General features: G+C 49.1%; 5 protein-coding genes across 5 annotated transcripts; 3 read left to right on the plus strand and 2 right to left on the minus strand.

Moving 5' to 3' along the window:
- Positions 1 to 810: 810 nt before the first annotated feature.
- Positions 811 to 4,765, minus strand: CDV56_100270 (GTPase-activating protein LRG1; the record flags this gene model as incomplete). Its single annotated transcript, XM_026753889.1, has 6 exons — positions 811 to 1,272; positions 1,333 to 1,619; positions 1,677 to 2,768; positions 2,827 to 3,480; positions 3,538 to 4,240; positions 4,307 to 4,765. The coding sequence occupies 6 exons, from the start codon at positions 4,763 to 4,765 to the stop codon at positions 811 to 813; spliced, it is 3,657 nt and encodes a 1,218-aa protein (XP_026616060.1).
- A 2,142-nt stretch (positions 4,766 to 6,907) lies between these two features.
- Positions 6,908 to 8,681, plus strand: CDV56_101258 (ubiquitin-conjugating enzyme E2; the record flags this gene model as incomplete). Its single annotated transcript, XM_026754877.1, has 8 exons — positions 6,908 to 6,940; positions 7,027 to 7,060; positions 7,138 to 7,232; positions 7,284 to 7,305; positions 7,359 to 7,455; positions 7,517 to 7,528; positions 7,587 to 7,755; positions 7,806 to 8,681. 8 exons carry the CDS (start codon positions 6,908 to 6,910, stop codon positions 8,679 to 8,681), a joined length of 1,338 nt encoding a protein of 445 aa, XP_026616061.1.
- A 682-nt stretch (positions 8,682 to 9,363) lies between these two features.
- On the plus strand, positions 9,364 to 10,662 carry CDV56_101621 (C-3 sterol dehydrogenase/C-4 decarboxylase; the record flags this gene model as incomplete). The annotated part of the gene is made up of 2 exons (XM_026755240.1): positions 9,364 to 9,939; positions 10,000 to 10,662. The coding sequence occupies 2 exons, from the start codon at positions 9,364 to 9,366 to the stop codon at positions 10,660 to 10,662; spliced, it is 1,239 nt and encodes a 412-aa protein (XP_026616062.1).
- A 231-nt stretch (positions 10,663 to 10,893) lies between these two features.
- Positions 10,894 to 11,295, minus strand: CDV56_101819 (uncharacterized protein; the record flags this gene model as incomplete). The annotated part of the gene is made up of 2 exons (XM_026755438.1): positions 10,894 to 10,971; positions 11,026 to 11,295. 2 exons carry the CDS (start codon positions 11,293 to 11,295, stop codon positions 10,894 to 10,896), a joined length of 348 nt encoding a protein of 115 aa, XP_026616063.1.
- Positions 11,296 to 11,697: 402 nt separating this feature from the next.
- On the plus strand, positions 11,698 to 13,799 carry CDV56_101945 (GMC family oxidoreductase; the record flags this gene model as incomplete). The annotated part of the gene is made up of 5 exons (XM_026755564.1): positions 11,698 to 12,080; positions 12,157 to 12,186; positions 12,251 to 13,136; positions 13,196 to 13,697; positions 13,750 to 13,799. 5 exons carry the CDS (start codon positions 11,698 to 11,700, stop codon positions 13,797 to 13,799), a joined length of 1,851 nt encoding a protein of 616 aa, XP_026616064.1.
- Between the last annotated feature and the right edge of the window lie 1,251 nt (positions 13,800 to 15,050).

Genomic DNA, 15,050 nt, shown 5'->3' on the forward strand with positions numbered 1-15,050 from the left:
AAGTGGTTCGCGTTGGTGCGGGGGGGGGGGAGAAGGTAAAAAAAAACAGGGTATGTGTGCGGCCAAGACAGCAAACAAAAAAAAAAAACAAAAAACCAAAAAAAACCCTACCAATTTCCGAAAAATTTTTGAAGGGAAAAAAAAAAAAAAAAAAAAAAAAAAAAAAAAAAAAAAAAAAAAAAAAAAAAAAAAAAAAAAAAAAAAAAAAAAAAAAAAAAAAAAAAAAAGGAAGAGAGTGCAAGAAAAGATTAGAGTGAGAAGGTCAGAAAGAAGGCAGTCAATGCAACGACATGCCCAGGTCGTCGTATGAAAATAAGTAATCAAAGTAGAAGGTGAAAGCTAGAAGAGAAGAATCTGAGTCGAAAGGGAGATGGCAAGTCAAGGGTGGGATAAGCCTCGACTAACAGCCACTTCCACCACCAACAGACTGACCAAAAGCCAGAATCTGTGCGAGACGAATTGAGTCAACGCGAACCTCGCGATTGAATGCACTGCACGTGAAGGAAGAAAACGTGGAGAGAAGAGAGATAGAAGAAACACTGCCAGCAGCTGTAATAAGAACCGAGCAGCCGGCAATGTTGAAATGTCAAAACTCACATCAAGCGGACAAGGAGAAAGAACTCCATCCAACCCAAGCAAAATGAGAGAACGCTAGATGGTTCAAATGTACGCCGATAACATCCATTTGCATATCAAAAAGAGAAGATGATGTGATTGGTCGGCAAGGAAGACAATTGGATTCGTCTGAAGATGAAATAAGCAAAGCAATGAGACAGGGTGATTCAGATCGTTCGGGGGAACTGATTTAAATTAACCAGCAACTCCCATGGGCCCCGCTCCTGGACGAGCTCTGTAAGGCATTTGTTGGGGTTGTCCCTCCTGTGGGATGGGATTCTGCTGGCTGCCATTGCTAGTGCTTCTTTCACGGTAGTTGGCGGTCTGTCCAGGCGCAAGTTCCATTCCGTTGAAAGGTGCTGATGCACTGTTTGCGTGGTTGTGTCCACCTGGGCTTTGCACGTGGCGTACTGAGCTCTGCGCCTGCCACGATGCGTCCTGAGACTGGTCTGTTTCGATACGCGCAGACGTAGGAATATTTGCTCCTCGGTTATGAGGGTTTGTGATTGTAAAAGTTTCTCCGCCGTTGTTGGGTTTCTGAGAGAAACTTCCTCGCGCAATGTCGCCATATCTCTTCAGGATTTCCTTGGTACTAACTTCGTTGTTATCCTTGAAGAATGTGGTATCACTGAGAACAGCCTGAAGATCTTCCGGTATCTTAATGAGACGAGTCAGTGAGCTTGGTCACACTGGGCGATGGGTTGTGGAAGGACCTACCTCGCACATAGTGTCGTTGTAAGTGATAAGAGCATTGACCGCCTCGATTGCCAAGAAACTTTCGTCAACTGTGCTGTTCTTCGTATTAGGATAGAGGATATTGGGTGTTATGACAGTTGCAAGGTTGTGGATATCCATCTTGCTACCCGTATCCTCGTCTACATGCGAGAAAGAAGACGTCCAGTTTAGAAAGGCGAAGAGAACTTCCATAGTATCCCGATGAGCCTTGGGCAGCAGACAGCACGTGAGATGTAGTAACCGCTTTTGCTTTTCGGGATCAGGTATTTCTGTAAATAGTGACGTTAGCGGAGGCTTTGAAATCGAGATGCGGGAGCTTAACTTACTCTGTGAGATGACAAACAGATTATGGAGTTTGAAAGTCAAGAGCGGATCAGGCATCTCGCGAAGGAATTTCTTCAACAAAGCTGCAATCTGCACAGGAGTCTCCTTCGTGAGATCAACCTGGTCGTACTTATTGTCGATCATTTCGGAGATCTCCTTGAGCCGTCGAATATTACCATTCTTTCGGAAAACACCTTCCACTGACATATCCATTTGCCGCATCGCCGATACAGCATCATCAACAAGAGCAGGAACACGAAGCGCGCCAGGTCCGACGCCGTGGGTGGATTCTGTACCCTCTTTTTCGACCAGGAAGTCGAGGCTCACGCCGAACACACCCTTCTTCTTGCCGACCTTCTTGGCATCTTTGTTGAAGGCGCGACCGAATATGTTCCAGATTGTTGGTTTGCGAGACTCGATCAAGGAGAGTAATTCATCCAAAGTGAAGTAACCCTCCAGCAAAGGTTCCATGGACAAGACCGCGACATGCCGTACGATGAAATATTCGAGAGCTGAGAGTTCAGAGAAGTACTTCTTGGTCTTGGCAGTTCGCTCTGCGAGGTGAGATTCCAAGTTGCCGCTAGACACACCGCGCTGATGGCCTTGGTTATACCTGGGAAGCGGCTCAGTCGTACCCACGAGTTTAGTGCCGGCATGTCTGTAAGCGTTAGGACGTTGTTCTTTTGCTTGCTCGGCGGCAACAATCCTGGGAATATCGTCCAATGTCAAAGCGTCTTGATTACCAAATGTCAGGTCGGTGACAGTCTCGCCATTGGCATCTCTTTCCTCTACAATTTGGAAGCCGTGGCCACGGGGATCGGAGCCTTCTCCGCCGGAAGAACCGGGCCTGACACTTCGACCCTCAGGACCGTCGATAATTCGTGAAGCCCTAGCTCTCTTGTATGTAGTTGACAGAGTACGCTCGTTTCGAATTGACCGCAAGCGTCGCATCTCGCCCACAGTCTGCTCAAGCGATGATTCAGCAGCACCGTCTCTGCCGGCATACTTGGACCTTGTCGTGGATCTGCGAATTTCACCGCCAGATGGAAGTTGATTACCATCCTTAGCCTCGCTGACAGTGAAGCTCGGGTCATCTAGAGAAAGCAGAACGTTAACCCAAGTTGACCATAGCATTGCGGCGGGATACCGTACCTGAAGTGGGTTGCAAGGTTCCTCCAGCGTGCAAAACAGCAAGAAGGCGCGCGAGTGCAACCTGCAGGAGGAAGACGAACTGCTGCAGTTTACTCACACGAGTAAATCCACCTTGAGTCTCATTCGCTAGACCTTGCTGCGAGACGCAACTATTGCAGAAAACCTTTTTCGCCTTGGGGCTCCAGAGGGCCTCCTGATAAGTATCGGTAAGGTCCGTCTGACATGCTGCACATGTGAGATGAGGCGGTTTGGTGTGCCACCTGGAATCGCCGAGCATGACGCACTCATCATCAATTGGTTCTTTACATGCTGCACAGCAATCAGAAAGCTGATCGGCAAGACTGGCTACTCCAGCCATGAGATCTGCAGGTGTTTCTTCTTGCTCCGGGGGCCTGAGTGCCTCAATATCTGCCAAGTGATCGAGGAAGTGATACAAGCCTTCGGGGCTCCGCCTCTCCCTCTCCAGCTTCAGAGCGCCTTGAAGCCCGATGCGGATGAGAAGCTTAAGGTAGTGGGCAAGACCAGTGACCAATGATAGGAGTTCTTGCGTGACGCCCAGTTTCCGTACCCCAGCTTCCTGGGTCTTGGACAGCAAAGCGAAGAAGGCCACAATTTTCTTGCACAATAGTTTGGCCTCACGTCCATAGGTAAGGTCTGGGGTACTCAGTCAGTCGCCACTCTAGTTTTTTGTCCTGGCAGCGCAGTACTTACCCTTCATCTCTTGCGCCTTGATGTATCCGGCAAGTTGATCGATGGCTCGGAAAAGAACTTCGACGTGACCAATGAATCTCTTAGCAACTAGGACTCCATCCAGATAGGAGCCATTGCTGACGTGTAGTAGCATATCCGAGATACAGGCAGCTGAAGACTCTTCGAAGCCAGAAAGAATGCTCCAGATCCTGTAAACCTTCTCCTCCATCATATCTTCTTCTTCTCGCACTCTGTTGCGTTCCTCATCCGTAGCATCGGGACCCGCCTCAGGAGGCTCCAGAGGCTGGCCAGTTGGAGCTAGGCGCACATTCCAGAACTTATGAATCATATAGCACTCGGGATGCCAATGCTGATTCTGACCATTGCGGAAAATCTCCACGAACTGCTTCAGAATCGCTGTATGACATCCGTGGCATCTTTGAGCAAACTGGGTGGAATAGTGGAAATGACAGTAAACTTTGCCCTCATGCTCATAATAGGAGTCTTGGGCGCCAAAAACTGTTGGGCAAACGGAGCAAGTGAAATGCTCGATGTGGTACTTGTGGTCCAAGGCGGTGATATAGGAACCACGTAAAGCACCGCCACAGTCGTGGCAGAGGAGGTCCAATCGCCGAAAGTAATCCGTCTCACACAGTGGGTATTGTCCGGTTCCGTCTTCAGCGTCGACTGGAAAGAACTTGGATGCCACGATTTGCCCGCAATCCTGTTGTCAAAGGCAATTAGCTAACAGGACATGACGAGTTTCGATGAGGCTGACGAATAGACTAACCTCACACTTGAAACACTCAAGATGGTATGTTGCGCCAAGCGCGCGTACAAATTGACCCGTCAAAGACTCGCCGCACTTTTTGCAAATGCGCGAACTACCGGGGGATTTTGTAGGCGGTCGGCCGCTCTGACCAGGTCTGTCACGTTGTGCTGACTTCTCCCAATAGCCAGCCCGATCACGAGGAGTTGATGGATCCCGCTGGCCAGGGTTATTCGAGTCCAATCTTCGGCCCATGCGACCATCTGGATTCTGCATTCCGTCCACCGGGCTGTTCACAGCAGACCCATTCCTCCCACCGGATCTTGCACGCGGCGAGTCGAAGTTTTTATTGCTATCGGCAGGCGAAGTAGGAGTCTGTCTCTGAAAACTACCACCATGACCACTGGTATTTAATGTGGGACGGACAGCCCCGTTGCCCGGCACAAGGCTGTCCGGCAGAGAGACATCGCCGGGAGGCATGTCCGCAAGGAACACTCTTTTCTGTTATTACAGATCGATGCTCCTCTAAAGTCCGACAATGAATTCCACTAGTATCGCGACAGACTTCCAGATCGGTTGGTTATTGTCCGAGGCAATTATCGTCGCCGATATCAAACAAACCGGCCGGTCAGGGTAATGAAACGTCTCCAATACAAGCAGGACGAAATCGGGCAGCGAGGTCAATGCAGAGGTCTGTTCAGAAACACATGTCAGATCAAAGAGCCATGCAGTCTGTTATTCGTTGATCCATTTGGAGTGTTTGTGGTTGTTCCCGTAATAACTTACCTCACGCCATGTAGATGAAACTTGCGGGGAAGTAGTTGATACTCGAGGGAGCAGCGACCGAGGCGCGTGACCAAGTGACGGTTGTAAGCTCGTTTTGACTTTCGCAAACGAGCACCTGTAATGGCAGCAAATTTCCGATGACAGTCCTTTGCAAACGTAATTGCCAGCGTTGAGGGCTGTGAGATCGAGAAAGGTCGGGGTTCAAAGAGAGCGGCGGAGTATGCTGTCTGAGAGGTGCATAACCGTACCCAATCCCTTGAGCACGATGCCTCTCGAAATAACAGCTTCAACTGGGAGTCACAGAGTAGAGGCTGAGAAAGATTGACAGGGAATCGAGATCACCCAAAAGAAGCAGTCAAACGAGTTGAGAGGAGGTATTGAAGGAGAGAAAGCAACGTGTTTTGGAGGAGGTGGGAGTGTTGCTGGCTGGCGGTTGTTGCTCTGCCCCCCTATGCTTCATCTTGCTGGCTGCCCGCTAGGCGTTATCACGTGAAGAAGCTCACCGCCTCAATCACCGCCTAGGGAGGGTCGGTATTGCTGTATGCAGGGCGCCATATCATCATGAATGTCTGAAGGGGGAGTAAACATTGCAGAAAATGATGTGGAGAATACTCCGGGCCTGTACCGGCATGAAGATGTAGGTAGGTAGTAGAAAGAGGCTGGGAGAGAACACATCAGGTACAGAAAAAAACAATAATAATGAAAATTAAGGGTCACATGATCCACAATTGCTCTACCATTCGCCCTTGACTCCTAATTTTGAAGAAATAAATAATAATGAATGCCTTTACCCAACCACCGATAAACATCAGGGCAATGCTACCTTACCCCCCAATCACCAGCTGTACTAATCCTACCTATCTTCCCTGGCAGAAAGTGACCGGTCAAGTATGTACGGTACGTAGGTCCCTGACCGAAGCACAGCTCCATACTCCGTAGTCCCGCCATACTGAACTCCAAAGTGGGCGTAAGCAACCTGTAAGGCTGTAACTCTATCATAGAGCGGCCCGAAGCCGCCCATCACTCATTTTGTGGAGTACGGATGAACACACCTGTCATGCACAACAGACCGACCGACCAGGAGGCCTCTTCTCCCATAATCATACCGACTTCATGAACTCTATTGCGAGGCTTTTGTTTCAGGTGTGTCCAGGTTAATTGAAGATACATTAGTTGACAGGAACTACTTGGTGACGGACCCAGGCCAGCAAGTGAGGTAGTCCGCTGAGGGAGAGACCTTGGTTCCAATATCCGACTGCTTGAGGTTTTTTTTCCACTTCAGGGTCCGACTGGGACTGAGCCATATACTGTCTGTCTATGGCTGCAACTTTCTAATACGAGACCAAGACTTTTGGGCTTTAAATCATAGGTATTTCATCATCATTGCTTTTTGTACAGGCAGACAATCAGCATGACCATCATTACCCCTTGTGTCCGTGGTTGAATGCATCGGATGTTTCAGTGACATGAGTCCACTGCCACAGATCATTCAATCTATCACTTTTGCAGAAGTATGGAATCTTCTTCTGTGCTCATAGTATTATTATTGACAGTCATCTCGCCTAGCTCATGTTTAGCTGTTCTGTAAGAACTTAAGAAAAACCTCACCTCCCCTTCTCTTTCCCTTTAATCTTTAAGGCTCTTAGTGTTCCTACCTACTTCCTGCTCTAAGGACACAGAATATCTCACGGGTTTCTCTCCACTGTATAGCACGAGTATTACAGTTCACCTCACCTTCTATCTTACTATTCTTGTTAACTAATAGGCTCACGTCAAACAGCATCTCCTTCTCAACAAGGCTCTGCGACTGAGGCAGATGCCTATCAGTTGATCACAATGTCTGACCAGTCCATACTCCGCATCACTCGGGTACTATATCTCCTCACCAATCCTTTTCTGTCTGTTCTCAAAGCATCATGTTGACTAACATATGAAAACTTCATTCTGGGTATCAGGAAATCAAGCATATCCAGCACAATGCAGATCTCTGTATGTCTTTCATTTAAGCAAGGATTTGCTTCTCACTGCAATTAGAGCCTTGCTAACGGCTGTTTCTTCACTTACAGCTCTCGCCGTCGCATACAAGGATTCTGATATCCGCGATGTGACCGCTATTGTGTTGGGGACTCCTGGAACACCTTACCAGTTCGGTCTCTTTGAAGTTTGTACTCATTCATACTAAAGATGAGGCTATTCGCTGACTGCCAGCTAGTTCAGCATTAATTTCGGTAAAGGTAGGCATGCTGGTCGATCTGCGCTGAGTGCCAAACGGCTGATATTATTTCAGATTATCCTGCGACTCCTCCGATTGTTCAAATTACTACGACCAATGGAGGACGATGCCGCTTCGGTCCTAATCTCTATGCGGGGGGCAAGGTTTGCTTGTGAGTCAAGGACCAAGAACACGTCAACACCGCTGAGATGCTGACAAAGCTGGCCCTGCAGGTCAATCTTGGGGTAATTAGAACCTGCTGGATAACGGCTTGCCAATAAAGCTGACAGCTTCGTCCTGCAGAACTTGGGGTGGTCAGCGCGGGGAGGAGTGGTCGTCGGCTCAAGGACTGGAGTCTATCCTGATATCCATTCAGAGTCTCATGTCGAACAATCCTTATGAGAATGAGCCTGGATACCAAGGTGCACATACACCCGAGGACCAGGAAAACAGCCAGGCTTATATTGAGAAGGTAAGTCGCCTCAGGTACGGTGGTTAACTGTGTGCTTACCTTGCCTTGAGATACGTCATGAAACTCTTCGCCTTGCAGTTATCCAACCTTTGGAATCGTCGCTGGGCATTCAGCCAGACGGAACAGTCAAGCCATCCGAGAGCAAGAACGCAAGCGAGGATGATGAATGTGATGACCCGTTCGAGGACGAAAATGACACTTTCTTCGAGCCCTTTGTGGACCTCCGCAAGAGACGCTTCTTGTGGTACTTCGACTCCTACACGCAAGCGATCAAGGAAGCAGAACCACACGTTAGACGCCGCCAGAGATTTAAAACCATGCCTTTCGAGACCGAAGATAATTGCATGAGGGGCCATTTTAATTTTCCCGAATTGGGACGCCGACTCATCCGTGTAAAGGAAGCCATCCTCAAAGAGACGCACAAATGGCCAATGGAAGGGCTCGAGGCGAAAAAGCAGGAAGGTAGCCTTGCGGTGAGCCTGCAAAGTCAGTATGAGCAGATCGTTGAGGATTTCAATCATCGCCACAATTTCACAGTGGACCTTCGCCTCGTTGATGGAAACCCGTTTCTCTGGGAATTGACTTATTTTGGTCGTCCCATGACCCAGCTTGATGGAGGTGTGTTTAAGATCAAGATCTATCTGAGTCCGCGATTCCCGGACGAGCAACCTCGTGTCGTCGTAGACACAGATCTCTTCCACTACCGGGTGGCTAAGGACGGAACGTTGTGCTATTTCCCACAGCGCACAGAGGAAATGCGCCATCATGTCGAGGCAATCTTGGAGGCACTTGAAGAGGAGTCCCCACCTTACGATCCGCGGACTACGGTGAACCCGGAAGCATCCAGGTTGTTCTGGGGTAGCCCAGAGGACCGAAAGAACTACAACCGTGCACTCCGCCGCTCGGTGCAGAAGAGCGTAGAGTGAGATCTTTGCCGGCTCGTCACGCTCTAAGGCAACATGTACGTATCAGTCCAAATATGTTCAACTGTCTTGAAGTACTTTGGTGGCTTGGTATCTGGGCTTTGATCCCTCATCTGGAAATTCCAGGTCGCCAACCCTTTTTTTTCTGGCCTCGCCAACCTCCTGTCCTTGCACCAATCCTGTCACACGCCTCTAAGACTCTGCCGTCGAAAGGAGACATTCTTCATTTGCCCAGGGCCTTGAGTCCACGGTTAGTTTGGATGCAGGTATCGAAAATCTATGATTTCAAAGCGGCGCGATAGGCATAAATGGACATTGTTTGCTAGGTTTACTTTGCATCAATTGTAGCTAGCAATATCAGCCGTTCTAGATGTCTGGCAGTTTCGATTTACAAAAAGCTGTTGTGGTCCGCATTTCGAGGCATAGATAGTTCGTACTTTACCGATCTGAGGCTTGTGGGGGGCTCCGAGCTTGTGCCCCGGAAAGATCTCAAAGCGGCAGCCAACCTTAATAATCATTTAAATGGCTCATTGATAGCAACGCCCCCTATCTAAGTTCAATCACCAGACAAAAGAAAAAAACAGACCGCACTGTCCACCTCACTTTCTCCGCCGAACCAGAATATCCCCCATCCTCTTCCTTCGACCACAAAGAAAGAGTATCGTTCGATCAATTGACAGCCCCGATGTCTCAGAAGCGGCCTACTTTGGAGCTGGGCTCTGTTCTGGTGGTCGGAGGTTGCGGGTTTCTGGGCTGGCACATTGTCGATCAATTGCTCAATTTCCCTTCAGAGACCGATGCCAGCGTCGCCCTCCCGAAACCAGAAGGAGACTCTCGATTCGATAATCCTCGGTTGTCCGATCGGTACCCCAGATGCGTGGCGAAGGTCTCCGTTCTCGACCTGCGAACGACCAACAATCGCCTGCCAGGCGCACAGTACTACGACGGCGACATCACGTCCGAAGAATCCCTGCTGGCTATTTTCCGCGCGGTCAAGCCCGACGTGGTCATTCATACCGCGACGGCGAACGTGTTGGAAGGAAATAAGGAGCTGCTGCGCAAGGTCAATGTCGATGGAACCAAGACGTTACTGCAGGTCGCGGGCGGTGATCGTGGTGACTGGGGTGGAAAGTGCAAGGCCTTTGTGTATACGAGCTCGGCCTCCGTCCTGCACGATACACAGAGTGATCTGAAAAATGTGAACGAGGATTGGCCGCTTATTCGGGGCAAGCTGCAGCTGGAGTACTACTCCGATACCAAGGTTTGTTATGTAGACCCTTCTGCCTCGCTGGATTCTATTAACGGAATCCAATCTGCCTAGGCCGAAGCCGAAGAAATAGTCTTGAAGTACAACCGTGCTTCTCCCTCATCGATGGTGACATGTGCGGTGCGCCCCGCGGGTATATACGGTGAGAAGGACACCACATTCACTTTCAAGGTTCTTGAGCACGCGGCCAAAGCATCCCCGACCGTCTTGCGTATGCAGCTCGGTGATAATAACAACTTGTTTGACTTCACATATGTCGGCAACGTCGCCTACTCTCATCTGCTTGCCGCATACCATCTTCTTGCCACTCAGATGCGGTACGAGGCCGGGCAAGGCGGACCCCTGGACCACGAGAAGGTAGACGGCGAAGCCTTCAACATCACAAATGACTCTCCCGTGTACTTCTGGGACATTACTCGCGCTGCATGGGCGCTGGCAGGAAAGGTCGTGGAGCCTGACCAGGTGTGGCAGCTGCCCGAGGATCTTCTCGGACCCATTGGCGGCGTCTTAGAGACGGTGTTTGGTCTTATTGGCAAGACACCCCGTTTGACAAGGCGCATTGTCCGGTACTCCTGCATGACTCGCTACTACTCCTGTGAAAAGGCCAAGCACCGACTCGGGTACAGTCCAATCGTATCGGTCCCTGAGGGTCTCTCCCGTGCAGTTGGATATGTGCTGGAAAGCGAACGATTGGAGTCTGAAAAGAAGGGGTTGTAAAGCCTTGACTGGAAAGATTTTAGGGTCGATACGGCGTATATGTATTGTAATATATGACTAATTCTTGTGACATTTCCCTCGGCTTTGTCCTGTTCATAGTTCTTCATGCAAAGCTATGCGTGCTGATGCTATTCATGATAGATGTTATGCAGAAATCCTCATACTACCAATCGAGAAGTCAGAGCAAGCAATATGTCTTCATTCGCATGGCTCACAGCCAAAACTTGTAGGTCAAAATCGTTTGATATTGGCTGAACCAGTTTTCCTATCGAGAAGATCCACGATATTGACATATACCTTTGACAAAGCCTGAAAAATGCAATCAGTATCCCGGTCTTTAAGCTTCAAGGCAGCATAGCATACCTTCTTGCATTGCGTGATAGACGTGAACGGCCCTGTCAGGTCCAGCTCCTCGCACAATTGCTGCCAGCTCTGAAGTCCGCTGAGATTCTGTCCAAGCAGCCTATCGTACTCCAGGGCCATGCATCGGTTCCACATCTTGCGCCAGGTTTTCGAGCCCGTCTTCCATTTTCTTTGGCTTGCTAGACGGTTGAACTCATCGCTCACTGGGGCGTCCGGGTTGGGCTTGAAGTCTGGGAAGTCGGTGAAGAACCCGCGCGTGTTCGCTGCCATTGCAGGGGAGTCTTGTGGTTCTGCCATCGCCTGGTGAGGTCATGATTTCTTCGCTGGGAGTGTTGAAGGTTAACCTGTGGGTCATATTAAGAATCTAGAAGCAGGGGTTGTCTCAGAGCTACTGCTTGTCTCAGGACAAACAAAAAAGGCTGCATTCACATAGAGTGCGTCTTTGTTAGTTGTCTGACTAATTTATATGGCAGTCTTGGGACTGGTCTTCGAGAATGAGAACGGACCTCACAGGAACAGAAAGAACTACCCTAGCGCCATCTAATTGACTACAACATGGGTAACAGCTGTGAATTCCCACGGTCGAACAGTTTCACGTCATTATCTGCCATTTAGCTGTGTGGATCCAGCTACTCTGTTCTTCTATTTACTTTGCCTCGACCAGTCATTGAAATGCAGCTCCCTGTGCCCTTTGTCAGCTTCTTGGGCTTGCTTACAAGTGCTCTACGAAGCTGGACAGACGGCGTCTCGGATCTGTGGGGAAGCACTTCGGGAATTGATGAGACGTTCGACTATGTCGTTGTCGGTGGTGGTACTGCTGGCGTGACTCTCGCGGTCCGTCTGGCTGAGCAGAAACTCCGGGTGGCTCTCGTCGAGGCTGGGGAAACATACGAACTCAAGTCTCCAATAGCAGCCATTCCTGGCGCCGCCAGTATAGGCGTTGGCTCTGATATTGACTCTAGCACGGTAATCGACTGGAAGTTTGTGGCTAGAAACGTCTCGGGTGCTAATCACCGTGACATTCATTATCCCAGAGGCAAATGTCTCGGAGGATCGTAAGAGCATCGCGCTATTTTGCCTTTTTCGAGGCAATCAGCAGATTTTACTGACTTAATCTTCTGATCTGGGTAGGTCAGCTCTGAACTTTATGGTCTACCAAAGGTGAGCCAATTCTCTCCATTCTCTGCACGTCGATTCCAGGAAATAGACTGATAGCTTCTGGTAGACCAACTAGGGACTCGATGCAGCTTTGGGCTGATCTTGTTCAGGATCAGAGTTACACTTTTGACAACACTCTGCCGTACTTTCAGAAGACCGTTCAGTTCACGCCTCCAGACGCACCGAGACGAGCCGCGAACGCTACAGCGCAATACAATCCTGATGCTTTTGCTCTTGAAGGAGAACGACCACTCCACGTATCTTACCCTGTTTACGCTATGCCCTTTTCGAGCTGGATGAGACTTGGACTGGAAGAGGTGGGTATAAACGAAACATTGGACTTCAACAGCGGAACATTGTTCGGTGCTCAGTATTGCAGCTTTACAATTCGACCGTCTGATGAGACAAGGAGCAGCTCGCAAGCCGCCTTTCTGAGCCCGCTATTCCCTTCATCAACTTACCTGAAAATATACCAGGGAACGATGGCAAAGAGAATACTGTTCAACTCACAAAAGCAAGCTACTGGGGTGCAAGTCAGCGATTTACTGCGAACATTCACCCTCAACGCGGAGCGAGAGGTGATCATATCAGCAGGTGCATTTCACACCCCGCAGCTTTTGATGGTTTCTGGAGTCGGGCCGGCCGATGCTCTTTTAGAACACGGCATTGATATTGTTCAGGATGCCCCTGGTGTAGGTCAGAATATGTGGGATCATGTCTTCTTTGGCCCAACGTACCAGGTAGCTCTTGAGACTTTCACGAAAGTACCAACAGATCTATGGTATCTCACATGGCAACTGGCTCAATATATATTCTCTCATGGCGGGGTACTTACCAATCCAATCATCGACTACCTTGCATTTGAGAAGATCCCAGATTCCTTTCGCTCGAACTTCTCAGTCCAAGCGATCTGGGACCTTTCGTGGTTTCCAGATGACTGGCCGGAGATTGAGGTTGGTCGCCTTGATGTGCTGAGATGTTGATGCGTGACTGACTTGCTCATTCCGGACAGTACATCTCAGCAGCTGCATACGTGGGAGATTTCTCGAAGCCTCTGGTCTCGCAACCCTCAGGTGGTGAGCAATATGCAACAATCCTGGGCACACTTGTTGCGCCGACATCTCGCGGAAATGTGACTATCGCCTCGAATGATACCTCAGATCTGCCTATAATCAACCCAAACTGGCTTTCAACGGAGGCGGATGAGCAAGTAGCGATTGCTGCGTATAAGCGTATCCGCGACATATTTCACAGCGAGGCCATGGCGCCGATCGTCGTGGGAGATGAATATTTCCCCGGGAGTCAATATCAGACGGACGCGGAAATCCTCGAGGTTATTCGCAATACGGTGATGACTATATATCACGCTGCATGTACTTGCAAGATGGGAACACAAGGCGATCCTATGGCTGTCCTCGATAGCCGGGCCAGAGTCTTTGGTGTCGACAGGTTGAGGGTTGTCGATGCCAGTGCATTTCCCATCCTGGTGCCTGGACATCCGCAGTCTACTGTCTGTAAGTAGCAAGAACTCTTTATTCTGTGGTCATTTGCTCAACCAATTGTCAGATATGCTTGCGGAGAAGATTGCGTCCGACATCATCTCCTCATTAGTTTGATGTCCGTCAACAGCAGAGCAGGCATAGCACTATTTTGCCACAGAAGTAGATATCATATCTTCATGAACTCTTGTAGATATATATATACAGGACAGCTTTCTGATCTGTGTCTGGCAGTTCTGTCTAAAGCTTTATGAACAGATATCCTCTAAAGCTTGCTAATGTATATATCTGGTGTTCGATATACTTTGAGAACACAACGGCATCAATTGACTGCTAGACCTCGTTCTAGGGATTCTATTCGTTTTGAGGACTCAGGGAAAATGCAAATATAATTTTGAAAGCTCAATATCAGCATGCAAATTTTAAAGCATTCAACAGTCTCACAAGAACGAACTCAGATTTTCATTTCGTACGCAAAAGCCAAGAAGGGTATTCCATAGTTGACCGTGCAGAGCAGCCTGCAGCCCTCTATGGCGTGTTGACGACAGGATATGTTTATCATCCACGCAAATCGCCGATTCCATCCCCTTTGTGACCTGGAGACAGCAACAATTATGATTCGCAGGCTCTTTATACCAACCCGTAGAAGACTCGAGTAAGTAGTCACGGGGGATATTTGCATGGAATCGATCCGCGGGTAAGACGACCACCATTAGGGACGAGCAGAATGGCAGGGCCAGGTCGATCAGCAATGACCTGATAATGATGACGAGGGTTACGGGGGGTGGATGATGAAGATCATGGACCATTTCCAACATTATAGTCTACTCCGTACTTATGGTACCGTCGTTTTTAATCAGGCTAGATGAGAGAGTCCAACTTGGCCCACTGACTCCTTAGTGGATATTGAATATGCAGATAGAGGATTTGTTCTGTGGATTAAATAGTTATCGAGCATACCTAAGGTAACTTACTAGGGGTACTCGCTTTTGTGGAGGAAGAGATCCCATCTCGTCCAGTCATACTCCAGTATGCCATTCGTCTCCGCAAGAAGATGCTGATAGGCTTCGGCTAGGGATTTCTGGGGTAATGATGAACAGATCAGTTTTGAGGGGTTGCGATGTAGATAGGGCCCGACTTGCTGAAGTTGGAGATGAAGATCCCTGGGGGATCCATGGGATAATGATATCGATTGGGGCAGGAAGGAAAGATGGGGTCGGGGACGTTGTGAGAGAATGTTCTAGCGAACTATAATATTCTGGGTAGTACTTTTTTTTCCTGTAATTCGTTCTGACTATGAGGATAAGCTTAATAGGCTTTTGCTGAGTACTGGAGGGCTGAAAGTCAAATCGAAGCGTCGAGATCACG

The sequence above is a fragment of the Aspergillus thermomutatus genome, assembly GCF_002237265.1.
Source record: "Aspergillus thermomutatus strain HMR AF 39 chromosome Unknown NODE_50, whole genome shotgun sequence".
Lineage (NCBI taxonomy): Eukaryota > Fungi > Ascomycota > Eurotiomycetes > Eurotiales > Aspergillaceae > Aspergillus > Aspergillus thermomutatus.